Source organism: Balaenoptera ricei, chromosome 3, assembly GCF_028023285.1.
Source record: "Balaenoptera ricei isolate mBalRic1 chromosome 3, mBalRic1.hap2, whole genome shotgun sequence".
Lineage (NCBI taxonomy): Eukaryota > Metazoa > Chordata > Mammalia > Artiodactyla > Balaenopteridae > Balaenoptera > Balaenoptera ricei.
The window spans coordinates 90858330-90885331 of record NC_082641.1 but is presented as its reverse complement, the minus strand read 5'-3'; the positions used below and the strand labels follow the sequence as shown (position 1 = coordinate 90885331).

The following is a 27002-nucleotide window of genomic DNA, read 5'->3' as shown; positions in this document are numbered from 1 at the left end:
ATTTGAAGAAATGATAGTCAAAAACTTCCCTAACATGGGAAAGGAAATAGTCACCCAAGTCAAGGAAGAACAGAGAGTCCCATGCAGGATAAACCCTAGGAAAAACACACCAAGACACATATTAATCAAACTAACAAAAATTAAATTCAAAGAAAAAATATTAAAAGCAGCAAGGAAAAAACAAAAAATAAACGTATGGGGATTCCTTTGTATGTTATCAGCTGATTTTTCAGCAGAAACTCTGCAGGCCAGAAGGGAGTGGCAGGATATACTTAAAATGATGAAACAGAAAAACCTACAACCAAGATTACTCTACCCAGCAAGGATCTCATTCAGGTTCAACACAGAAATCAAAAGCTTTTCAGACAAGCAAAAGATAAGAGAATTCAGCACCACCAAACCAGCTTTACAACAAATGCTAAAGAAACTTATCTAGGCAGGAGAAACAAGAGGAGAAAAAGACCCACAAAACCAAATCCAAAACAATTAAGAAAATGGTAATAGGAACATACATATTGATAATAACCTTGAATGTAAATGGATTAAATGCCCCAACCAAAAGACACAGACTGGCTGACTGGATACAAAAACAAGACCCATATATATACTGTCTACAAGAGACCCATTTCAGACCTAGGGACACGTACAGACTGAAAGTGAAGGGATGGAAAAAGATATTCTATACAAATGGAAATCAAAAGAAAGCTGGAGTAGCAATACTCATATCAGATAAAGTAGACTTTAAAATAAAGACTGTTACAAGAGATAAGGAGGGACACTACATAATGATCAAGGGATCAATCCAAGAAGAAGATATAACAATTGTAAATATTTATGCACCCAACATAGGAGCACCTCAACACATGAGGCAAATGCTAACAACCATGAAAGGAGAAATTGACAGCAACACAATAATAGTAGGGGGCTTAAACAGCCCACTTACACTAATGGACAGATCATCCAAACAGAAAATAAATAAGGAAACAGAAGCTTTAAATGATACAATAGACCAGATAGATTTAATTGATATTTATAGAACATTCCACCCCAAAGTGGCAGTATATACTTTCTTCTTAAGTGCACACGGAACATTCTCCAGGATAGATCACATCTCGGGTAACAAATCAAGCCTTGGAAAATTTAAGAAAATTGAAATCGTATCAAGCATCTTTTCTGACCACAATGCTATGAGATTGGAAATCAGTTACAGGAAAAAAACTAAAAAACACAAATACATGGAGGGTAAACAGTGTGCTACTAAATAACCAAGAGATCACTGAAGAAATCAAAGAAGAAATAAAAAATACATAAAAACAAATGACAATGAAAACATGATGACCCAAAACCTATGGGATGCAGCAAAAGCAGTTCTAAGAGGGAAATTTATAGCAATTGAATCTCACCTCAAGAAACAAGAAAAATCTCAAACAATCTAATCCTACACTTAAAACAACTAGAGAAAGAAGAAAAAAGAAAACCCAAAGTCAGTAGAAGGAAAGAAATCATAAAGATCAGAGCAGAAATAAATGAAATAGAAACAAAGAAAACAATAGCAAAGATCAATGAAACTAAAAGCTGGTTCTTTGAGAAGATAAACAAAATTCATAAACCCTTAGCCAGACTCATCAAGAAAAAAGGTAGAGAATGCAAATCAATAAAATTAGAAATGAAAAAGGAGAAACCACAACTGACACTGCAGAAATACCAAGGAGTATAAGAGACTACTACAAATAACTATATGCCAAAAAAATGGACAACCACAAACAAATGGACAAAATCTTGGAATGGTACAATTTTCCAAGACTAAACCAGGAAGAATTAGAAAATATAAGCAGATCTATCACAAGCAATGAAATTGAAACTGTAATTAAAAATCTTCCAACAAACAAAAGTCCAGGACCAGATGGCTTCACAGGCAAATTCTATCAAACATTTAGAAAAGAGCTAACACCGATCTTTCTCAAACTCTTCTCAAAAATTACAGAGGAAGGAACACTCCCAAATTCATTCTACAAAGCCACCATCACCCTGATACCAAAACCAGACAAAGATATCAGAAAAAAAGGAAATTAGAGACCAATATCACTGACGAACATAGATGCAAAAATCCTGAACAAAATGCTAGCAAACAGAATCCAACAACATGTTAAAAGGATCATACACCATGATCAAGTGGGATTTATCCCAGGGATGCAAGGATTCTTCAGTATATGCAAATGAATCAATGTGATACACCACATTAACAAATTAAGGAATAAAACCATATGATCATCTCAATTGATGCAGAAAAAGCTTTTGATAAAATTCAAAACCAATTTGTGATAAAACTCTCCTGGAAATGGGCATAGAGGGAACTTACCTCAACATAATAAAGGCCATATATGACAAACCCACAGCAAACATTATACTCAATGGTGAAAAACTGAAAGTATTTCCACTTAAGATCAGGAACAAGACAAGGATGTCTACTCTTGCCACTCTTATTCAACATAGTTTTGGAAGTCCTAGCCATGGCAATCAGAGAAGAAAAAGAAAAAAAAAGGATACAAATTGGAAAAGGAGAAGTAAAACTGTCACTGTTTGCAGACGACATTATACTATGCATAGAAAATTCTAAAGATGCCACAAGAAAACTACTAGAACTAATCAATGAATTTGATAAGGTTGCAGGATACAAAATTAATGCACAGAAATCTCTGGCATTCCTATACACCAACAACAAAATATCAGAAAGAGAAATTAAGGAAACACTCCCATTTACCACTGCAAAAAAAAGGATAAAATATCTAGGAATAAACCTGCCTAAGGAGGTGAAAGACTTGTACTCAGAAAACTATAAAACACTGATGAAAGAAACCAAAGAGGACATAAACAGATGGAAAAATATACCATGTTCTTGGGTTGGAAGAATCAACGTTGTGAAAATGACTATACTACCCAAAGCAATCTACAGACTCAATGCAATCCCTATCAAACTACCAATGGCATTCTTCACAGAATTAGAGCAAACAATTCTGCAATTCATATGGAAACACAGAAGACCCCGAATAGCCAAAGCAATCTTGAGAAGGAAAAACGGAGTTTTCAGGCCCTCTGACTTCAAACTATACCACAAAGCTACAGTATTCAAGACAGTATGGTACTGCCACAAAAACAGAAATATAGATCAATGGTACAGGATAGAATGCCCAGAGATAAACCCAGGCACATAAGGTCACCTAATTTACGACAAAGGAGGCAAGAACATACAGTGGAGAAAAGGCAGCCTGTTCAATAAGTGGTGCTGGGAAAACTGGACAGCTACGTGTAAAAGAATAAAATTAGAACACTATGTAACACCATACACAAAAATAAACTCCAAATGTATTAAAGACCTAAATGTAAGACCAAACACTATAAAACTCTTAGAGGAAAACATAGGAAAAACACTCTTTGACATAAACCACAGCAAGATCTTTTTTGACACACCTCCTAGAGTAATGGAAATAAAAACAAAAATAAACTAATGGGATGTAATGAAATTTAAAAGCTTTTGCACAGCAAAGGAAACCATAAACAAAACAAAAAGACAACCCTCACAATGGGAGAAAATATTTGCAAATGAAACAACAGACAAAGGATTAATCTCCAAAATATACAAACAACTCATGGAGCTCAATATCAAAAAAACAAACAATCCAGTTAAAAAATGGGCAGAAGACCTAAATAGACATTTCACCAAGGAAGACATACAGGTGGCCAAGAAGCACATGATGCTCAACATCACTAATTATTAGAGAAATGCAAATCAAAACTACAATGAGGTATCACCTCATGCTGGTCAGAATGGCCATTATCAAAAAGCTAGAAAAAATAAATGCTGGAAAGGGTGTGCTGAAAATGGAACCCTCCTGCACTGTTGGTGGGAATGTAAATTGATACAACCACTATGGAAAACAGTACAGAGGTTCCTAAAAAAAACTAAAAATAGAACTACCATATGACCCAGCAATCCCACTACTGGGCATATACCCTGAAAATACCATAATTCAAAAAAAGACATATAACATAATGTTCATTGCAGCACTATTTACAATAGCCAGGACATGGAACCAACCTAAATGTCCACTGACAGATGAATGGATAAAGAAGATGTGGCACATATATACAATGGAATATTACTCAGCCATGAAAAGAAATGAAATTGATTTATTTGCAGTGAGGTGGATGGACCTAGAGTCTGTCATACAGATTGAAGTAAGTCAAAAAGAGAAAAATACCGTCTGTTAATGCATATATATGGAATCTAAAAAAAAAAGAAATGGTACTTATGCAGGGCAGGAATAAAAATGTAGACATAGAGAATGGACTTGAGGATACAGGGTGGGAGGGGGAAGCTGGGGTGAAGTGAGAGTAGCATCAGCATATATACACTACCGAATGTAAAATAGTTAGCTAGTGGGAAGAAGCAGCATAGCACAGGGAGATCAGCTCGGTGCTTTGTGACCACCTAGAGGGGTGGGATAGGGAGGATGGGAGGGAGGCTCAAGAGGGAGGGGATATGGGAACCTATGTATGCATATGGCTGACTCACTTTGGTGTACAACAGAAACTAACACAGTATCGTAAAGCAATTATATTCCAATAACGATCTATTAAAAAAATCAACTACAAGAAAAAAAATTGTGAAAAACACAAACACATGGAAGCTAAACAAGATGCTACTAAAGCAATGGATCACTGAAGAAATCGAAAAGGAAATCAAAACATACCTAGAGACAAAAGAAAATCAAAACATGGTGATCGTGCTTCCCTGGTGGCACAGTGGTTGAGAATCTGCCTGCCAATGCAGGGGACACGGGTTCGAGCCCTGGTCTGGGAAGATCCCACATGCCGCGGAGCAACTGGGCCCGTGAGCCACAACTACTGAGCCTGCGCGTCTGGAGCCTGTGCTCTGCAACACGAGAGGCCGCGATAGTGAGAGGCCCGCAAACCGCGATGAAGAGTGGCCTCCGATTGCCGCAACTGGAGAAAGCCCTCGCACAGAAACGAAGACCCAACACAGCCAAAAATAAATAAATTAATTAATTAATTTTTAAAAAAAGCAGGGAGCTTATTAGGATTAGGCACATTAAAAAACAAAACAAAACAAAAAAAAGCCTGTGGCATGCAGCAAAAGCAATTCTAAGAGGAAAGTTTATAGCAATACAAGCTCACTTAGGAAACAAGAAAAATCTCAAATAAACAACCTAACATTATACCTAAAGGAACTAGAGAAGAAGTACAAAGCACAAAGTAGTAGAAGGAAAGAAATCATAAAGATTGGAGAAGAAATAAGTGAAATAGCAACTAAAAAACAATAGAGAATATCAATGAAGCTAAAAACTGGTTCTTTGAAAAGATAAACAAAATTGATAAACTTTTAACCAGGCTCATCAAGAAAAAGGAGTGGGCCCAAATCAATAAAATGAGGAAGGAAAAAGAAGTTATAACTGATAGCACAGATTACAAAAGATCATAAGAGATTACTGTGAACAGCTATATGCCAATAAAATGGACAACCTAGAAGAAATGGACAAATTCTTAGAAATGTACAATCTCCCAAGATTGAACCAGGAATAAATAGAAAATGTGAACAGACCAATTACCTGTAATTAAATTGAATCAGTAATTTAGAAACTCCCCCCCAAAAAAAGTCCAGGACCAGATGTCTTCACAGATGAATTCTACCAAACATTTAGAGAAGAATTAACACCTGTCCTCTCAAATTATTCGAAAAAAATTGCAGAGGAAGGAATACTCCCAAGCTTTCTATGAAGCCAATATCACCCTGATACCAAAACTAGATAAAGATGTCACAAACAAAGAAAATTACAGGCCAGTATCACTGATGAATATAGACACAAAACTCCTCAACCAAATATTAGCAAACTGAACAATACATTAAATGGATCAGGGAGGAACCAAGATGGCGGAGAAGGACGTGCTCTCACTCCCTCTTGCGAGAACACCAGAATCAAAACTAGCTGCTGGACAATCATTGACAGGAAGACACTGGAACTCACCAAAAAAGATACCCCACATCCAAAGACAAAGGAGAAGCCACAGTGAGATGGTAGGAGGGGTGCAATCACAGTAAAATCAAATCCCATAACTGCTAGGTGGGTGACTCACGGACTGGAGAACACTTATACCACAGAAGTCCACCCACTGGAGTGAAGGTTCTGAGCCCCACATCAGGCTTCCCAACCTGGGGGTCCGGCAATGGGAGAAGGAATTCCTAGAGAATCAGACTTTGAAGCCTAGTGGAAATTGATTGCAGGACTTCAGCAGGACTGGGGGAAACAGAGACTCCACTCTTGGAGGGCACACACAATGTAGAGTATGCATCAGGACCCAGGGGAAGGAGCAGTGACCCCAGGATAGACTGAACCAGACCTACTTGCTAGTGTTGGGGGTCTCCTGCAGAGGAGGGGGGGGGGAATCTGTGGCTCACCATGGGGACAAGGACACTGGCAGCAGAAGTTCTGGGAAGTACTCCTTGGCGTGAGCCCTCCCAGAGTCTGTCATTAGCCCCACCAAAGAGCCCAGGTAGGCTCCAGTTTTGGGTTGCCTCAGGCAAAACAACCACCAGGGAGGGAACCCAGCCCCACCCATCAGCAGTCAAGTGGATTAAAGTTTTACTGAGCTCTGCCCACCACAGCAACAGTCAGCTCTACCCACCACCAGTCCCTCCCATCAGGAAACTTCCACAAGCCTCTTAGATAGCCTCATCCACCAGAGGGCAGACGGCAGAAGCAAGAAGAACTACAGTCCTGCAGCCTGTGGAACAAAAACCACATTCACAGAAAGAGAGACAAGATGAAAAGGCAAAGGACTATGTACCAGATGAAGGAACAAGATAAAACCCCAGAAAAACAACTAAATGAAGTGGAGATAGGCAACCTTCCAGAAAAAGAATTCAGAATAATGATAGTGAAGATGATCCAGGACCTCGGAAAAAGAATGGAGGCAAAGATCGAGAAGATGCAAGAAATGTTTAACAAAGACCTAGTAAAATTAAAGAACAAAGAAACAGAGATGAACAATATGATAACTGAAATGAAAAGTACACTAGAAAGAATCAATAGCAGAATAACTGAGGCAGAAGAATGGATAAGTGACCTGGAAGACAGAAGGATGGAATTCACTGCTGCGGAACAGAATAAATAAAAAAGAATGAAAAGAAATGAAGACAGCCTAAAAGACCTCTGGACAATATTAAATGCAACAACATTTGCATTATAGGGGTCGCAGAAGGAGAAGAGAGAGAGAAAGGGACCTACAAAATAATTGAAGAGATTATAGTTGAAAACTTCCCTAATATGGGAAAGGAAATAGCCACCCAAGTCCAGGAAGTGCAGAGAGTCCTGTACAGGATAAACCCAAGGAGAAACACGCCGTGACACCTAGTAATCAAATTGGCAAAAATTAAAGACAAAGAAAAATTATTGAAAGCAGCAAGGGAAAAATGACAAATAACATACAAGGGAATTTCCATAAGGTTAACAACTGATTTCTCAGCAGAAACTCTACAAGCCAGAAGGCAGTGGCATGATATACTTAAAGTGATGAAAGGGAAGAACCTGCAAGCAAGATTACTCTAACCGGCAAGGCTCTCATTCAGATTTGATGGAGAAATCAAAAGCTTTACAGACAAGCCAAAGCTAAGAGAATTCAGCACCACCAAGCCAGCTCTACAACAAATGCTAAAGGAATTTCTCTAAGTGGGAAACACAAGAGAAGAAAAGGATCTACAAAAACCCAAAACAATTAAGAAAATGGTCATAGGAACATACATATCGATAAATTACCTTAAACGTGAATGGATTAAATGCTCCAACCAAAAAACACAGGCTTGCTGACTGGATACAAAAACAAGACCCATATATATGCTGTCTACAAGAAACCCACTTCAGACCTAGGGACACATATAGACTGAAAGTGAGGGGATGGAAAAAGATATTCCATGCAAATGGAAATCAAAAGAAAGCTGGAGTAGCTATACTCATATCAGATAAAATAGACTTTAAAATAAAGAATGATACAAGAGACAAGGAAGAACACTACATAATGATCAAGGCATCAATCCAAGAAGATATAACAATTATAAATATATATGCACCCAACATAGGAGCACCTCAATACATAAGGCAACTGCTAACAGCTATAAAAGAGGAAATCGACAATAACACAGTGATAGTGGGGGACTTTAACACCTCACTTACACCAATGGACAGATCATTCAAAATGAAAATAAATAAGGAAACAGAAGCTATAAATGACACAATAGACCAGACAGATTTAATTGATATTTACAAGACGTTCCATCCAAAAACAGCAGATTACACTTTCTTTTCAAGTGTGCAGGGAACATTCTCCAGGGTCATAAATCAAGCCTCAGTAAATTTAAGAAAATTGAAATCATATCAAGCATCTTTTCTGACCACAATGCTATGAGATTAGAAATGAATTACAGGGAAAAAAACGTAAAAAAGACAAACACATGGAGGCTAAACAATACGTTACTAAACAACCAAGAGATCACTGAAGAAATTAAAGAGGAAATTTAAAAATACCTAGAGACAAATGACAATGAAAACATGATGATCCAAAACCTATGGGATGCAGCAAAAGCAGTTCTAAGAGGGAAGTTTATAGCTATACAAGCCTACCTCAAGAAACAAGAAAAATCCCAAGTAACCAATCTAACCTTACACCTAAAGGAACTACAGAAAGAAGAACAAACAAAACCCAAAGTTAGCAGAAGGAAAGAAATGATAAAGATCAGAGCAAAAATAAGTGAAATAGAAACAAAGAAAACAATAGCAAAGATCAATAAATCTAAAAGCTGGTTCTTTGAGAAGATAAACAAAATTGATAAACCCTTAGCAGACTCATCAAGAAAAAGAGGGAGAGGACTCAAATCAATAAAATTGGAAATGAAAAGGGAGAAGTTACAACAGACACTGCAGAAATACAAGGCATCCTAAGAGACTACTACAAGCAACTCTATGCCAATAAAATGGACAAGGTGGAAGAAATGGACAAATTCTTAAAAAGGTATAACTTTCCAAGACTGAACCAGGAAGAAACAGAAAATAGGAACAGACCAATCACAAGTAATGAAATTGAAACTGTGATTAAAAATCTTCCAACAAACAAAAGTCCAGGACCAGATGGCTTCACAGGTGAATTCTATCAAACGTTTAGAGAAGAGCTAACACCCATGCTTCTCAAACTCTTCCAAAAAATTGCAGAGGAAGGAACACTCGCAAACTCCTTCTATGAGGCCACCATCACCGTGATACCAAAACCAGACAAAGATACTACAAAAAAAGAAAATTACAGACTAATATCACTGATGAATATAGATGCAAAAATCCTCAACAAAATACTAGCAAACAGAATCCAACAACACATTAAAAGGATCATACACCATGATCAAGTGGGATTTATCCCAGGGATGCAAGGATTCTTCAATATATGCAAATCAATCAATGTGATACACCATATTAACAAATTGAAGAGTAAAAACCATATGATCATCTCAATAGATGCGGAAAAAGCTTTTGACAAAATTCAATACCCATTTATGATAAAACCTCTCCAGAAAGTGGGCATAGAGGGAACCTACCTCAACATAATAAAGGCCATATATGACAAACCCACAGCAAACATCATTCTCCATGGTGAAAAACTGAAAGCGTTTCCTGATTAGGAACGAGATAAGGATGTCCACTCTCACCACTATTATTCAACACAGTTTTGGAAGTCCTAGCCACAGCAATCAGAGAAGAAAAAGAAATAAAAAGAATACAAAGAAGTAAAACTGTCACTGTTTGCGGATGACATGATACTGTACATAGAGAATCCTAAAAATGCCACCAGAAAACTACTAGAGCTAATCAATGAATTTGGTAACGTTGCAGGATACAAAATTAATGCACAGAAATCTCTTGCATTCCTATACACTAATGATGAAAAATCTGAAAGTGAAATTAAGAAAACACTCCCATTTACCATTGCAACAAAAAGAATAAAATACCTAGGAATAAACCTACCGAGAGAGACAAAAGACCTGTATGCAGAAAACTATAAGACACTGATGAAAGAAATTAAAGATGATACCAACAGATAGAGAGATATACCATGTTCTTGGAATAGAAGAATCAATATTGTGAAAATGACTATACTACCCAAAGCAATCTACAGATTCAATGCAATCCCTATCAAATTACCAATGGCATTTTTTACAGAACTAGCACAAATCATCTTAAAATTTGTGTGGAGACACAAAAGACCCCAAATAGCCAAAGCAGTCTTGAGGGAAAAAAACGGAGCTGGTGGAATCAGACTCCCTGACTTCAGACTACACTACAAAGCTACAGTAATCAAGACAATATGGTACTGGCACAAAAACAGAAACGTAGATCAATGGAACAAGATAGAAAGCCAGAGATAAACCCACGCACCTATGGTCAACTAATGTATGACAAAGGAGGCAAAGATATACAATGGAGGAAAGACAGTCTCTTCAGTACGTGGTGCTGGGAAAACTGGACAGCTACATGTAAAAGAATGAAATTAGAACACTCCCTAACACCATACACAAAAATAAACTCAAAATAGATTAGAGACCTAAATGTAAGACCGGACACTATAAAACTCCTAGAGGAAAACATAGGAAGAACACTCTTTGACATAAATCACAGCAAGATCTTTTTTGATCCACCTCCTAGAGTAATGGAAATAAAAACAAAAATAAACAAATGGGACCTAATGAAACTTCAAAGCTTTTACACAGCAAAGGAAACCATAAACAAGATGAAAAGACAACCCCAGAATGGGAGAAAATATTTGCAAACAAATCAACGGACAAAGGATTAATCTCCAAAATATATAAACAGCTCATGCAGCTCAATATTAAAGAAACAAACAACCCAATCCAAAAATGGGCAGAAGACCTAAATAGACATTTCTCCAAAGAACACATACAGATAGCCAAGAAGCACATGAAAAGCTGCTCAACATCACTAATTATTAGAGAAATGCAAATCAAAACTACAGTGAGGTATCACCTCACACCAGTTAGAGTGGGCATCATCAGAAAATCTACAAATGCTGGAGAGGGTGTGGAGAAAAGGGAACCCTCTTGCACTGTTGGTGGGAATGTAAATTGATACAGCTACTATGGAGAACAGTATGGAGTTTCCTTAAAAAACTAAAAATAGAATTACCATATGATCCAGCAATCCCACTACTGGGCATATACACAGAGAAAACCATAATTCAAAAAGACACATGCACCCCAATGTTCATTGCAGCACTGTTTACAATAGCCAGGTCATGGAAGCAACCTAAATGCCCATCCAGCGATGAATGGACAAAGAAGATGTGGCACATATATACAATGGAATATTACTCAGCCATAAAAAGGAATGAAATTGAGTCATTTGTTGATACGTGGAGGGATCTAGAGACTGTCATACAGAGTGAAGTAAGTTAGAAAGAGAAAAACAAATATCGTATATTCACGCATGTATGTGGAACTAGAAAAATGGTACAGATGAACCGGTTTGCAGGGCAGAAGTTGAGACACAGATGTAGAGAACAAACATATGGACACCAAGGGGGGAAAACTGCGGTTTGGTGGGGATGGTGGTGTGCTGAATTGGGCGATTGGCATTGACATGTATACACTGATGTGTATAAAATTGATGACTAATAAGAACCTGCAGTATAAATAAACAAACAAACAAAAAAAACAACTAATACTAAACTTTCTTTGGGTTATTTGTAAGGAAATATGTTAATATAAATGTTTCAGACATTACATGCAATTTCTAAAAATCTTATATGTTCTGGTATAATGTTATAAGTCATAATTCTAGTTATTACTTTAAAATGTATATCTCAGAAATAACTAAATTTCCTTGTCAATTGCATTACAATGAATTTTCATCAAATCTTTAACCATGGTCATTTTTAAGTCTTTTGTCATTTACAGACAGTTCTGGGTGTACTCTGATGCTTTTGCAATAATGTTCCTATAAAAGGGTTTCATCTTCAAGGAATTCATGGAAAAGACTCTGACAAGTACAGGTTTCTGGTAACTGACTATACTGCTGAACTGAATGAATAAACATTTTCAGTACTCTAATGGAAAACTGAATTCATAAAAGTGCTAACAAAAGATCAAGATAAAAAAAATTAATTACATGGGACTGAGTGAACTGATGAGGATGATTATAATTTTTGTGACTTTCTGTTTGAAAAAAAAAAAATCTCACAAGGACTCAGAGGCAAAAAATATACAAATCAGTTTTCACTGCAAAGTAAAGGAGCTGTTACCGTGGAGGATTACTGGACTGAATGTCAATATTATGACATAGTATGAGTGTGTTTCGTGTTTGGTAATTGCAATCATTGTTGCTTTTGTTGTGGTCATCCATTTACAATGCTTGGTATCAGTTTATTTATCTCTTGTAAAAATAAAATACAGTGTGTGTGTGTGTGTGTGTGTGTGTGTGAAAAAAAAAAAGGATCAGACACCATGATCACAAGGGATTTATCCCAGGGCAGCAAGAATTTTTTAATATCTGCAAATCAATCAGTGTGGCACACCAGGTTAAGAAACTGAAGAATAGAAACAGTATGATTATCTCAATAGATGCAGGAAAAATTTCTGCCAAATTTAAAAATCCATTTATCTAAAAAATTCTCCAGACAGTGTGCATAGAGGAAGCATACCTCAACATAATAAAGGCCGTATATGACAAACCCATAGCTAACATCATACTCAATGGTGAAAAGCTGTAAGCATTTCCTCTAAGATCAAGAACAAGACAAGGTTGCCCACTCTTGTCACTTTTATTCAACGCAGTATTGGAAGTCCTAGCCACAGTAATCAGAGAACAAAAAAGAAATAAAAGAAATCCACATTGGAAAGCAAAAGTAAAACTGTCACTCTTTGCAGGTGACATTATACCATACATAAAAAATCCTAATGTTGCCACCAGAAAACTACTAGAGCTCATCAATGAATTTGGTAAAGTTTTCAGAATAAAAAATTAATACACAGAAATCTCTTGCATTCATATACACTAACAGACTATCAGAAAGAGAAATTAATGAAACCAACCCATTTACCATCACATCAAAAACAATAAAATACCTAGACATAAATCTACCTAAGAAGGTAAAAGACCTATACTCAGAAAACTATAAGACACTGCTGAAAGAAATTGAAGACAACACAAAAGGGATGGAAAGATAAACGGTGTTCTTTGATTGTAAGAATTAATATTATTACAAGGGCCAAACTACCCAAGGCAGTGTACAGATTCAGTTCAATCCCTATCAAAATACCAAGGGCATTTTTCACAGAACTAGAACAAATAATTTTAAAATGTATACAGAAACACAAAAAACCCTGAATAGGTAAAACAATCTTGAGAAAAGAAGAACAGAGCTGGAAGAATCATGCTGACTTCAGTCTATACTCCAAAGCTTCAGTAAGGTACTGAAATCAGTATGGTACTGGCACAAAAGCAGACACATAGATTAATGGAACAGAATAGAGAGCCCAGAAATGCTCACACACTTATGGTAAATTAATCTATGACAAGAGGCATGGATATACAATGGAGAAAAAAACATTCTCTTTAAAAAGTGGTGCTGGGACAAATGGACAGCTACATGTAAAAGAATGAAATTAGAACATTCTCTAACACCATATACAAAAATAAACTCAAAATGGATTAAAGACCTAAATGTAAATAAAAGTAAAGACCTAAATGTAAGACCAAAAACCATAAAACTCCTAGAGCAATACATAGGCTGAACTGTTTTTGACATTTTTGGGGGGATCTTTCTCTTAAAGCACAGGAAATAAACAAATGTGACCTATTTAAACTTGAGCTTTTCAACAAAAAAAAGGCAACCATCAACAAAACAGAAAGACATCCTACTGAATGGGAGAAAATATCTGTGAGTGGTATGACCAATAAGGGGTTAACCTCCAAAATCTATAAACACCTCATACAACTCAACATCAAAAAAACAAACGACTCGATTTTTAAAATGGAAAGGAGATCTGAATAGACATTTTTCCAAAAAGGACATGCAGATGGCCAACAGGCACATGAAAAGATACTCGACATCATTAATCATATGGAAAATGCAAATCAAGATCACAATGAGCTATCACCTCACACTTGTCAGAATGGCTTTCTTCAAAAAGAACACATATAACAAACATTGGCAAGGATGTAGAGAAAAGGGACCTCTTGTACACTGTTATTGGGAATGTAAACTGGTGCAGCCACTGTGGAAAACAGTATGGAGGTTTCTCAAAAAACTAAAAACAACTACCATATGACCTAGCAATTCCACTCCTGGGTGTATATCCAAGAAAACAGAAAACAACAAACAAACAAAAACCCAAAGCAGTAATTAAAGAAAAAAAAAAACAAACATGCATCCCAATGTTCACTTCAGCATTATTTACAAGTGCCAAGATATGGAAGCAACCTAAGTGTTCATCAGCAGATGAATAGATAAAGAAGATGTGGTATATATGTACAATGGACTACTACTCAGTCATGAAAAAGAATGAAAATTTGCCATTTGCTACATGGATTGACCTGAAGGATCTTATGCTAAGTGAAATAAGTCAGACAGAAAAACTTTATGATATCACTTATATGTGAAATCTAAAAAATACAACAAACTAGTGAATATAACAAAGCAGAAAGAGACTCACAGATAAAGAGAATGAACTAGTGGTTACCAGTAGGAAGAGAGAAGAGGGAGGGGCAAGATAGGGGTAGTGAACAAAGAGGTATAAACTATTATGTATAAAGTAAGCTACAAGGATTCCAACAGAGGAAATGGAGCCAATATTTACAATAATTATAAATGGAGTATAACCTTTAAAGTTGTAAATCACTGTATTGTACACCTGTTACTTATATAATGTACATGAAATATACTGCAATAAGTTTTTTTTATTTAAAAATAAATAAAAATTTAAAAAAACGGACACATTAGAAGGATCATACACCATGATCATGTGGGATTTACCTCTTGAATGCAAGGATGATTCAACATATGTAAATCAATAAATGTGATATACCACATTGATAGAATGAAAGATAGAAACCATGTGATTATCTCACTAGACGCAGAAAAAGCATTTGACAACGTTCAAATCTTCACGATAAAAACTCTCAACAAATTGGGTATAGAAGGGATATACTTCAGTATAACAAAGGACATAAATGATAAGCCCACAGCTAACATTATACTCAATTACAATTATTTGGAATAAGTTAAGTTTAGAATCAGTGAAAGGTCCTATATCCATGACATTTTTGAGAATCATACGTCCATGCTGGACCTCAAAAATGAAAATGAAGTATACTAGAGGAAGTGCCAACCAATGAGTCTGTGCCTGTTCAATTTCTCTCAAAAAAAAGTGGGATAAGGGATCAAGTCATTCAGTTGCTGAACAAGGATGTAATTCTGTGGTTTGTTTAAATAATACAGTATCTTCCCCTCATTGGGTAATTCCAAAGATTATTATAGTCTGCCTGAGATAAAAGCAAACAGAGGAACAGAGTGATAAATAATACTAAGTGGCAGGATGAAAATTTGCTAAGAGATCTGAGTCCAGAACCTGCTGAATTGATTAGGTCAGAGGGGGAGATGCAGGATTAAAGAGGCCTGAGACATGGTTATTCACGTGCTCCTGGGGAATACCTTCTAAAGGGATGCTCAATCCATATTTTATGTCCTCAGAAGAGCTTGGGGACTTGAAAAACCATAACTCTGTATAAAGAAGAGTATTATCCCTTGTTTTGGGTTTTTTTGTGTGTTTTTTTCTCTTTTTGTAAGTATCTCTGTATATTTCTTATCCTTGATATATTAAAAAAAAAATGAACATGTCCTAAATGTGTTTTTTCTTCAGTCCGCAATCATCCTATTGGGACAAAACTATGCATAAATCATTCAGGAAATTTTCTCTTACTCTCAGACTAAGTTAAATTATGTCATCTCCCATGTTTGTCCACCAGAGAACCCTGTTTTACAGCAATTTTTCCAGTGTACTATAAATGTCTCTTTACATGTCTCCCTGCCATGTGAACTTTGAATTTCTGGACTCCAGTATCTAAGTTAAATTTTTTTCTCTTCTCAGTCCTTATAATAACATTCCTCCTGCAATAAATGTTTGAGTAAATGAATGAATGAGTGAATAAATGAGTCACCTATTCTTCCCTTAAGTGTATTCTAGGTTCCATCCTTTTCAGTCTGTGTGCTTCTCCCCAAATAAGTGCTTTGTTTCCTTCGTCTGAATTTTTGTTCCTGCTTTGTCATCTATAGTGGGTTGAACTGTGTCCTCCAAAAGATGTGTCAAAGTGCTAGGCCCCCATACTTGTCAATGTGACCTTATTTGGGTGGCTAAGATAAGGATTTCAAGATGAGATCATCTTGAATTAGGATGTATCAAAGAGAAATTGCACCGGACAAATTAAACAGGCAAAGAAAACTTTACTCAAGTCTTGCAATAGGGGAGAGAGATTGAACTTAACTCCCCTGAAACAAAAGACAGGAGGTTTTTTGATGCTGAGGTGAGCTAGTGGAAAAGTATTGGAAGATATTAAAGGAGAGGTTGGTCAATGTGATTAGGTCATTGTGTTTGCTAATTGCCACCTAAGTTAGATTCCTTCCCACAGAGACTGGAAGATAGGAGCACTATCTTTCTTGATGATTTTATTTTAAAGGGATGGCTCCCAGGTCCTTGAGAAAAGTGTTCCTGGATAATAAACTGGCAAAAGGCTGGGAGAAGAGAAATAATTTACAATTGCAAGTTTTCTACAGTAAATGCTCTAAAACAAGGGAGATCAGGTGCCTAGAGTCAGGAAGAAGCCTGTCTAAGCTTTAGTCAAGCTTTTTTTTTTTTTTTTTAATTTTTATTTATTTATTTATTTATGGCTGTGTTGGGTCTTCATTTCTGTGTGAGGGCTTTCTCTAGTTGCGGCAAGTGAGGGCCACTCTTCATCGCAGTGCACGGGCCTCTCACTATCGCGGCCTCTCTTGTTGCAGAGCACAGGCTCAGTAATTGTGGCTCACGGGCCTAGTTGCTCTGCGGCATGTGGGATCTTCCCAGACCAGGGCTCGAACCCGTGTCACCTGCGTTGGCAGGCAGATTCTCAACCACTGTGCCACCAGGGAAGCCCTAGTCAAGCTTTAGCTTTAGGGAAAGTTAAGGCTATCTTGGTCACATGGGCCTTAAATCCACAGTGTCCTTGTGTCCTTATAAGAGACAGAAAAGAAGCAGACATAGAGACATGGAAGGAGAAGGCCATTTGAAGACAGAGACAAAGATGGGAAGCTAGAAGCTACTAGAAGCTAAGAGAAGCCTGGAATGCATTCTCCCCAGAGCCTTCAGAGGAACCAAACCTGCCAACACCTTGATTTAGGACTTCTGGCCTCTAGAACTGTGAGAAAATGGATTTCTGGTTTTTAAGACTACCAGTTTGTGGTAATTTGTTATGGCACACCGAGGATTATAATATACCATGTTTCTGGGAAGATTTTTCTCTACTTCCCATTTAATTCCAAACATAAGAGTTGTACATCTCATTTAAGCCTCATCTTAATTGTTTTGTCTTCCATTACTTTTTCTCTTATTTTATTCTCTTCTCTTTTAATACCACCTAAAAGTCATGGCTTATTCCTCTGAATTTTTTTGATAATGATAATGACAAGGATAGTACAGCTGAAACTTGTTTAGTATTTGCTCCATCAAACGTATTTATGTCATCCCTTTTTAATTTTTATAAATACATAACAAGGAAGGTACTATTATTTTTTTGTATTAAAAATGGAGACACCGAGGAACAGAGTGATAAATAATACTAAGTGGCAGGATGAAAATTTGCTTAGAGATCTGAGTCCAGAACCTGTTTCTTAACCATTTTACTACATTTTCCTGTTTATATCATTGAATACTTATCTCTCTTACGTCTCATGTTGTATTATAGTTATTTATACATTTTTCTTTTCCAGTACAAACTATTCAACTGAGAAAACTAGAAATCAGGTGCACAAGCATATCCATCTAATCTTCCCATTTTAAAGGCTTTCTAACATTATGTATATTGTTATGCATGTCTTTATCTTAAACTTTTATAATTCAAGAAGGAACTTGAGGCAACTTGCTTGAACACCTTTAACCTTTAACTAATTTAAAAGTTCTGTCTCATTTATCTTTTCACAGCATTTAGCACAATTCTTTGAATATCAGAAGTGCCCAAATTTTGTTGAATGAATATAGTTAACCCAAGTCTCAGCCGCAGATGCCCCCTAACTCTCCAGCATTCTAGAATCATATTTTAATATTTCAATAGAATGGCTAGGGCGCCTATTCTACATGCAGTGGGAAGCTCACTGCTCTTCTGCCCCACAATACTTGTGAATCTTATGGGCTAGGAGAGGGCTCCATATATTTTCCCTGGTCACCTGTCACTTGAGTTATTTTCCTTTGAATCCCTGCTATTAGTTCCACTCTAATGACCTACCTCTTGAGATTGTCGTCTTCTTGCTCTGCTGGACACTGCTCTGCTGACATAAGAGTATTGTGTCGTAGACTCTTATTGATGGCCTGGAATATAAAGGAGATTAAAACATATCACAACTTTCATTTATTCATTCAGTAATTTACCAAACATACACACATTCATTCAGTGTCTAGTGGCACTGTGTAGGTCACTGTGGAGTCAATGATAAGCAAACAAACAAAGTCTCCACAATCATGTAGCTCATATTTCTAGTCAGGAAAAAAAAAATTTCATACAGGCTCACAGATAAATGTAAAGTTACAATTGAGATAAGTATGATGAAGGAAAGGCCCATGGTGGATTGAGAGCTATGGTAGTGGGCTTGAACTGAGAAGCTGAAGAAAAAGTAGGCATTAACCAGCCCTGCAGCAGAGAGAGAGGAGGAGGAGAAGGACAGTGGAGAAATGGGTGGTGACAGCATGTGCAAACAAACAATAGTCAGGTGGAGCAAGGCATATCACAGTAACTGCAAGAAAGCCCATGTGTTAGGAACGCATAGACTTGGGCCAAGAAGGGAGAAAAGTAAGTTTGAAGAAGCCACACAGGCCACTTAAACAAATGCACAGTCTACTTCAGGCTTCCTCAGCAAGGAATGTAATCTTACTCCTAAAGTTAATGTGGAATTACTGAAGAGTTTGAAGTCAGGGATTGACATGATCCACATTGTAGTTTGAAAAAAAAATTCTGGCTACTGTATAAAGACAAGAATAAAAAGGGTAAGACATGGTGGGTGCAGGGATTATAAAACAGGAGGCCTTAATCCAGGTAAGAGATGATGGTTTAGATTAGGAAAATGATGATGGAGATGACGATAAATGGAAGGATTTGAGAAGTGTTTAGTGCAGCATAAAGCAACCTAGTGATATGAGAGAAGCATGTCAAAAAGGGTATAGACAACAACTTGAAAAAAGTGCATAGTAGACATTATAGTCTTAAAAACTGATCAGACTTTTTTGAATATGGAAATTTTCACCAGCTATGTCTCTCCTTAGACTCTTTCCTGAGAGCTTTTCTTTTAAACCCACTTTCTCTCCTTCAAAACCATATTCTCTACCACCATTTTGTTGCATAACATATTTCTGAGCTCACAATCATTTCTTCATAATAAATTTAATAATGTAATTATTATGTGGACGGTTTAATACTAAATCTCCGCTAGTTTAGGACACAGCTTTGTACTGCCAACACTTCCATTGAGCTGTTGTTAAATTGTCTGCCACAGTTCCACCCTTATTTGAGAGAAGTATTGAAGTCACATCATTTTTTTTTCTTTTTTAGTATATCTTAGGTCAAATTCTTAGGCTTAGAATTCCACCAGAACTTCCAGGGTCATGGGGCTGTGTACAGCGACGGGCACTTTCATCTCCCTGTTGGGCATAGTCTACTTCAGGCTCCCTTAAGCCTTTCATACTTTAGCCTCTCATTTGCTACTGACCAGCTGTAGTATTTACATCTCCTAGGAGAAGATTGCCTTTTTATTATTTTCTAGTTCTCATTCTATATGTCATGCCCTACCCTCAGAAATGTCAGTTTTAAGAACCCAAATGGCTTACAGAAACTAAAAGCTAATATTTAGTAGTCTACACAGAGTAGTTTTCTATGTTAACAATATAGAATCAAAATTCTTAATAATGAGGATTTGTAAATCTATATATTCCGGGGAGGAAGACTATCTATACCTAATATTGGATCTGTTCTTGTGCTCTTTTGAAGGGAACATTCTTCTATGCCAGAAATCGGCTTGTTTCCATATCCAGATTTTTTTACCAAGGCGGACAGAGTTGGCAAGAATCATTGACCATCACGTGAGATTGACTTTCTTAAACTAGCAGCAAAAGCTTTGTTCTTTAAAGGCATTTTGAATTGGAAAGTGTAGTTCTGAGATGGAAACATTAATACATGGAACTCAAAAGTAGAACCATGATTGAGATTTGCCAAACTGAATTATATCTCACTGTACTATCTATATACCTCAGTGCCTTCATTGGGTTACAGAAAATTTGGCTTTCTGTCATTTACAAAATACTAGCCTTATCCTGTTTCCTGAATTAGTTCTGATTTTTTTGTGACAAGAATCTGATACTGAACACTGAACACTGATTTCTTCTGTAGTGTAGTTTTAACAACAGAATAAAAATCTTTTGACTCAATTTTCAGTGACCATTCTTTACCCCTGAAATATTAGAAAGACTTTAATCATTCTGTACTTGGTATCAGTTAAATAAGCAGTGACAATACAAGGCCGTTTACTTAACATATTTTAATCCACTGAGCTATATTTAATCAAAGATTTCTTGCCAAATCATTTTACAAATCTACTACTTTTTAGGAGTAGAGTTGGAGTAGGAGAGAGAGTACTTATTTTTTGTTTTTTTCTTTGAATACAATATAGATTCAATAGCATATAGAATGTGTTTAAATTATTTTTATCACCAGTTCAGTATTATTTCTCAGATTGTATTTATATTCCCATGGTTTACATTCCTTTTAATTAGTGATATTTTGAGAAAGAATAAGTGATTATTTCATTTATTGATCCCATTAAATAGTTATTTATCATATAGTCAATATTTAAGCCACCCTAGCAGTGGCCACAAGTACTGGGGTTTAGAAACTGAATGATACCCTGGAATCACAAAATGAGAACTATAGTATTGTTATTTTATTCACTAATAACATTTATGCTAAACCAGTATATCATATGTACAGGGCATTATAAAAAATTCCTAATGGTTCATAAATTGCAATAACTATAATTTTACCATTCACTTCAACTAAGTTATCTGGAATATATTACAAAAGATAGCAGGATGCCAATGTATATATACACACACATACATAGTGTAGTTTTAATAACAGAACAAAAATCTTTTGCCTTATCATTCTTTACCCTTGAAAGTTTTGAAAGACCTTGATCACTTTGTGATTAAACACATTGGCCTAAAGAGACAGAGGACAGTGTTTTAAGTGACAGAGAAGAGGCTAGGAAATGCCTCCTAAAAACCATCGTCTTTTCTTCCTTCCAAGGGTATAAGCAGTATCTAAGCAATCACTGCCATCAATCTTTATATAGATGGGTAAAGGAATCATTTCTGCAAATATGTTTGAGAATGGATAGGATCCAAATTGTTTGATCTGTGGCTAGCCTAATCAAATACTTAGCAGTTTAGTAGTATTGATTTGGGAAGGTTTATGAAAGCTTCTCTGGATATCACATTTAAAAAGTATTCATCTATATACTATTTCCTTTGACATAGCTATAACTATAGTGCTTTGTACTTATATCTCACACTTTACAAAATGCTCTTACATTAATTTAATCCTTACAACAACTCTGTAAAACATTTACCAGTAAGAAGAATGTAGCTTTACAATTCAATTAATTGTCCCAGGTTTTAAAGTTAGTAAATGACTGAGTCTATATGTAAAACCAGATCCCTGGACTTCAAATCTACTTGTCAGTTTTTCATAGTTGCTCAATTTCTTGGCTTATAATTACTAACCTAAATGGGGGAGGGAAGGTGGAATCTGTAGAACTGACAAGAAACAAAAACACACAGCTACAGTTTTAAGTGTACCTGTTGAATTTTATTGAATTTTATCAAGTGTCCCTGATATGCAAGGAATAGGGCAGATACCTAATTGTTCAGCAGACATTAAGGTACTGTACCTTTTACACTGCTGGTACTCTATAGCGTGATGACTGAATCCTGAGTGAATGGGCTTAATAAAGCAGTATGGTGCTTTTATTTCCCATCAACTTCAAGCATATCTGCATCCTCCTAGTTGCCGCAATTGATGATAATAATGGGAAATAAAAGTAAAGACAATGATTTATCCAAATTGAATTTGTTGTAGTCAACAGAGAAAAAAATGAGAAAAAGAAGTTTACATTTTTCTGGGGCTAACAAAAAGAAGGATTATACCATTATGGTGCATTCCAGCCAAGCCAAATTCTAACAAGGAACTAAAAGAGGAAGAGCTGCCTCCTTGTGGTTAGCAATATGGTACCCCATTACTGCTTTTATACATGCTGTTCAGGAAACCAAAGAATTCTATTTTACTGACAGTTCTTAAGAATTAATCCTCTGTTGATTTTTCACAATGTAAAGATCAAAGTCGTAAAGTACATTGAGATCTCTCATAAAGTGTAAATTAGATGTCTTTGTTTATAGGTACTATCATTATTACACCAACTATTACTTTTATGTTATAACATAAAATTGGTGGTTTTTTCAAACAATTGATATTATTATGTAGTTTATTATATGAGAAAAAATTGTATGTCACAGATGGGTATCATAGAATTGTAGACTAAACCAAGGCCTGAATTTTAGCCTATGCTGGAATGTTCTGGATGTTTTGCCTCAATTTTCTAGATATTTCATGTTAAAATGGCTTCTGAGAAATGAAACTTATATGACTAATAACTGTGTGTAGAAACAGTCTCAAGATAAGTGCAGGAAACTTTCCTATTTCTTATGTCTTTAAAGCTTAACTGGAAATTTTAAAAGTAGATACTTTTTGTTTAATATTTAATCTGAGTGTGTTGACATTTAAAAAATATTTATTGCCTTTGGAAAGCTGAGTGATGAGTTGTGGATTCTGAGGTTTAGTTTTACTTATGAATATCTGTATATCCCAGATGACAAATCACAGTCATAATTCCCAGCACTGGTATATAGTAATTTTAAATTAATTGATAGGTTGTTAAGCATAGTCTGGTCGTTTGTGAGTGTGCATGGGCTGAGGGTGACAAAATGATCAATGTAGGTTGTGTCTTTAGGAATTTTTAACATTTCATGCTAGGGGTCATTCTGAACTTTTTACCTGGCCTGAGGAGGTGATTACCACCTCTTTTTGCCACGTCCCTCATTAAAGATATTAGAAGGGGAAAAAAATGATTTGGTTGATTTACCATCATTACTTACAACTACTTATTCCTAGTACTCCTGCCTCCAGAGAATGGTATTATTGTCATGAAATAACGTGGTCAATTGAGATGAATTCCGTAGAAGTATTTTTACTGGTCTGTTGGAAAATCAGTCTTTGCCCATTAATTTCATTTTCAATCTCATAAGTAATAAATAATATCACTATGCCTTTCACTTTAATTTGGTTTTTGTTTTTATTTTGCTTTGGCTTGATTTTTCATTTTAGGATTCCATGCTATCATGTAAATACCAATATTGATGATGAAAGGAAATTCCTTTGGTATATATAAGTGTAAACTGTATTATCTCTTTTTTTGGATTGTTGGTTTATTATTATTAAAAATGCTAAGGGGGAATTCTGTTTTTTGTGGGTCTTATACACTTTCTAACAGATGGCTTTTATATTTTTCCAATATGGTCGAGTATAAATTCATGAAGAATATCTGTGAGAAAAACTAAGAGAATAATTGGATATAAGAATCTGCATTTTGAGAAGCTAAACTCATATATTTTTTTCATGGAGAATCATATATAAATGACACTTTCTCTCTGTAACAGTGGCAGGAAGAGCTAAAGATGCGACAAAAGGAAGACGCAATATGTGAGGCAGAAGAACGGAAAGATAAAGAGTTAGAGGGAAAAAATCGCTTCCAAGAAATTATGAAGAGAAGAGAAGAGACACTACGCAAGCAAACCAAACCCTATGAGCTTCCTCCTAGGACTGAAGTAATTTCATTAGAAATGAAAATGAGCCCCCAAAACTGAGGTCCATATGCCAGAAATTCATTGCATGAAAGAGACCAAGATAGCTACAGGCTAGGAAAAAATCCTTAATTAACTGTAAGCCATTTCTTAGAAAGGAGTTTATCCTGGTCCAGGTTCTTTAATAGTCATATCTTAGTCCCAAATTAACAGTTAGCACTTAGTCACATTTGAGTGAAGTATTTTACTAGATAAATGTTTTCAAGAACATGGCTAGAACTAATTGACTCTTATCTTGTGATCATACACATACTTAATGATTCTCAGAGTATTGATTTTCATTGGACAGTTAGATGAAAATGAATTGCAAATTATTAATGAGTCACAAATAAGAACTATTTCTTGAAAATGGAATGAACATCAACTGATACTCCTATAATAACTATTATACTAATAAAAGAGGTAAGGCCCCCGCTTTGGATTTATATTTCATATTCAATCTATGCCAAGTCAAACCACATGTCAGAAGCTTGAATTCAATAAATTGCTGTATATAAACAAATCTGGACAGGCCAGTCATCTCAGGATGAGGTAATCTTTAACAGATACCAGAGAAGCCTTCTGAGTGACAGTGATTTTACTTTGCCAGATGAGGTTATGAGAATGGATTTGCATGGTCCTAGAAGCACTTATTGGAGGGATGCATCCAGTCAGGAGTCGTTTTAAAAATGGCGCTTCACTTCTGATGCTCTCAATCTATGGGTTAAAGGAGTGGGGTTCTTATGATGCCTTACACTCCTTTTCTAAAAAAGATTACCACACCTCAATTTTGCACAGGTGACTTGGTGATACTCAAGAGACAGACACTTTATCAGGATGTCAAATTCAAATGGCTTCCAGGTCAAAAAGGTCACATAAATTAGTGAGAGGGCTATAGAATACCTACTCCATCTAAAGAAACTTCCCACCACTCCACTACACTCTGCAGTGTGTCCAGTGCTGTAGGATCATCTAGTCTTTCAAGAAGATGCCCTCAATCTTTTTAAAAATAAAAGTTGCTAAATTTCAAAATGTTGGCAACTGATTTAAAAAAAAAATCACATACTTTTGGGTTAAATTTGACATGTGGGCCACAAGTTTGTGACCTATATTATGTGAATTTACAGTATCATTCTTTAAGATAACAATAACGTATGGTAGAAAAATGGAAGCAGGGAAGGGTGTTCCTCTTTTGATTCCCTATAGAGCTGATTCAAATTTATGTTGCTGCTCCCAAACCTTTTGACCCATGCTTGTCTTCTCATGCAGAGAATATGTAAGTTCTCAGAAATAATATCCCCCAATGCACCTCTCCAAATACTTTCATCAATCTTTGCTTTCCTCGCATGTGAAAAGAACTCTCTCCCCTAGAAGGCCAGCCAGTCCCTTTTCTCTGAATCTGATCCCATCCAAATTCTTCCTCCATCAACTATTTACTATCCCCCTTGATGTCCCTCACTTCTATGCAAGGAAGTCTCAATTTTCTACCATCCGTCTATCCATACTACTCAGCGTTACCAAACCCTAACTGCCTTTTAAAGTAATAATCTTTCTTATGGGTTGTAAAGAGATGGAATCACTGGTCTGTAAGTTGTGGGGGAAGGACTCTGGAGATCTAACTGCTACTTATAAGAATTTTTTTAAATCCTGCTGTATCACAACCACCTTTTAGAAACCCAATGTCTGTAATATCAGAACTATTCTGGTGTTCTGAGGCAAGGACTAGTCTGCCTTAAAGCTTCTAAACTGCAGACTTAGGTGGTTTTTTTTTTTCCTGTTCTGATTAGTCTGTTCCCACTTGTTCACCTGCTTTCTAACTTCCACAGTTTTCTTAGTATTTCTGATGTGCTTTTATCTGTTCTCTTTATGGATTTACATCTTTTTTAAAAAAAAAAAATCCTTTTTCTATCATAGTGGTGGAGATTTGGAAAGGAGCTAAAAAAAGAATATATATACATATATATACACATATATATATATATATATATATACACACACACATACATATTCATTTGCAATAAATATATGAAGAATATATAAATTCAAGATATATATATGAATAAAGGTATAAGGAATCTGATTAATTAATGAGATAGATAGGTAAATACCTTTATTCTTAAATTATTCTTTAAAGTTTTTAAATTCTTAAGTTATTCTTTAAAATTCTTAAAATTTGGCAACACACATCTCATGGATTTCCTCCTGTGTCCTGGGATATCAGCAAAGACTGGGGCTTGTAGCTCTGGGTTCACATTCTAGCTATGCCTTCTGGCAGCTATGAAACACTGAGCATGTTACTGAACCTATTTGAGCTTCAGTTACTCACTTATAAAAAAATTTACAATTTATGTAAAGAGTGGTATCAGTCAGAAGCTAATCAGAAAAACAGGAACGTGCCAGTCATTTTAACAGAGAGAATTTAACATAAAGAATTGTTTTAAAAGGTGTTAGAGAACTAAGAAAATGAAAAGGGAACATAAAAATAATACAGAAATAGGAGACTACTACCACCTCTAGGGCCAGAGGATCAGAGAGATGAGGGTTGGATAACCAGAATCTAGAATCATGGAGGAAGCACCACACATAGTGGGACTCAGCCCTCTGAGGAGAAGCACTGCCCAGCTCTTGCTGGTACCTCTGATGGGGCATAGTTTTGAGAGCACAGGAAAAAAAAAAAAAAAGG

At 36.0% G+C, this 27002-nt stretch overlaps 1 protein-coding gene across 1 annotated transcript in view; it reads left to right on the top strand.

Moving 5' to 3' along the window:
- The window catches only part of TMEM232 (transmembrane protein 232), a 222671-nt gene extending 198284 nt beyond the window's left edge, over positions 1 to 24387 (top strand). Inside the window, 3 exon segments of the mRNA XM_059919087.1 lie at positions 20358 to 20420; positions 20422 to 20449; positions 24137 to 24387. Of these exon segments, the coding sequence (XP_059775070.1) occupies positions 20358 to 20420; positions 20422 to 20449; positions 24137 to 24343 (298 nt within the window). The 3' untranslated portion in view covers positions 24344 to 24387.
- The last annotated feature ends 2615 nt before the right edge of the window (positions 24388 to 27002 follow it).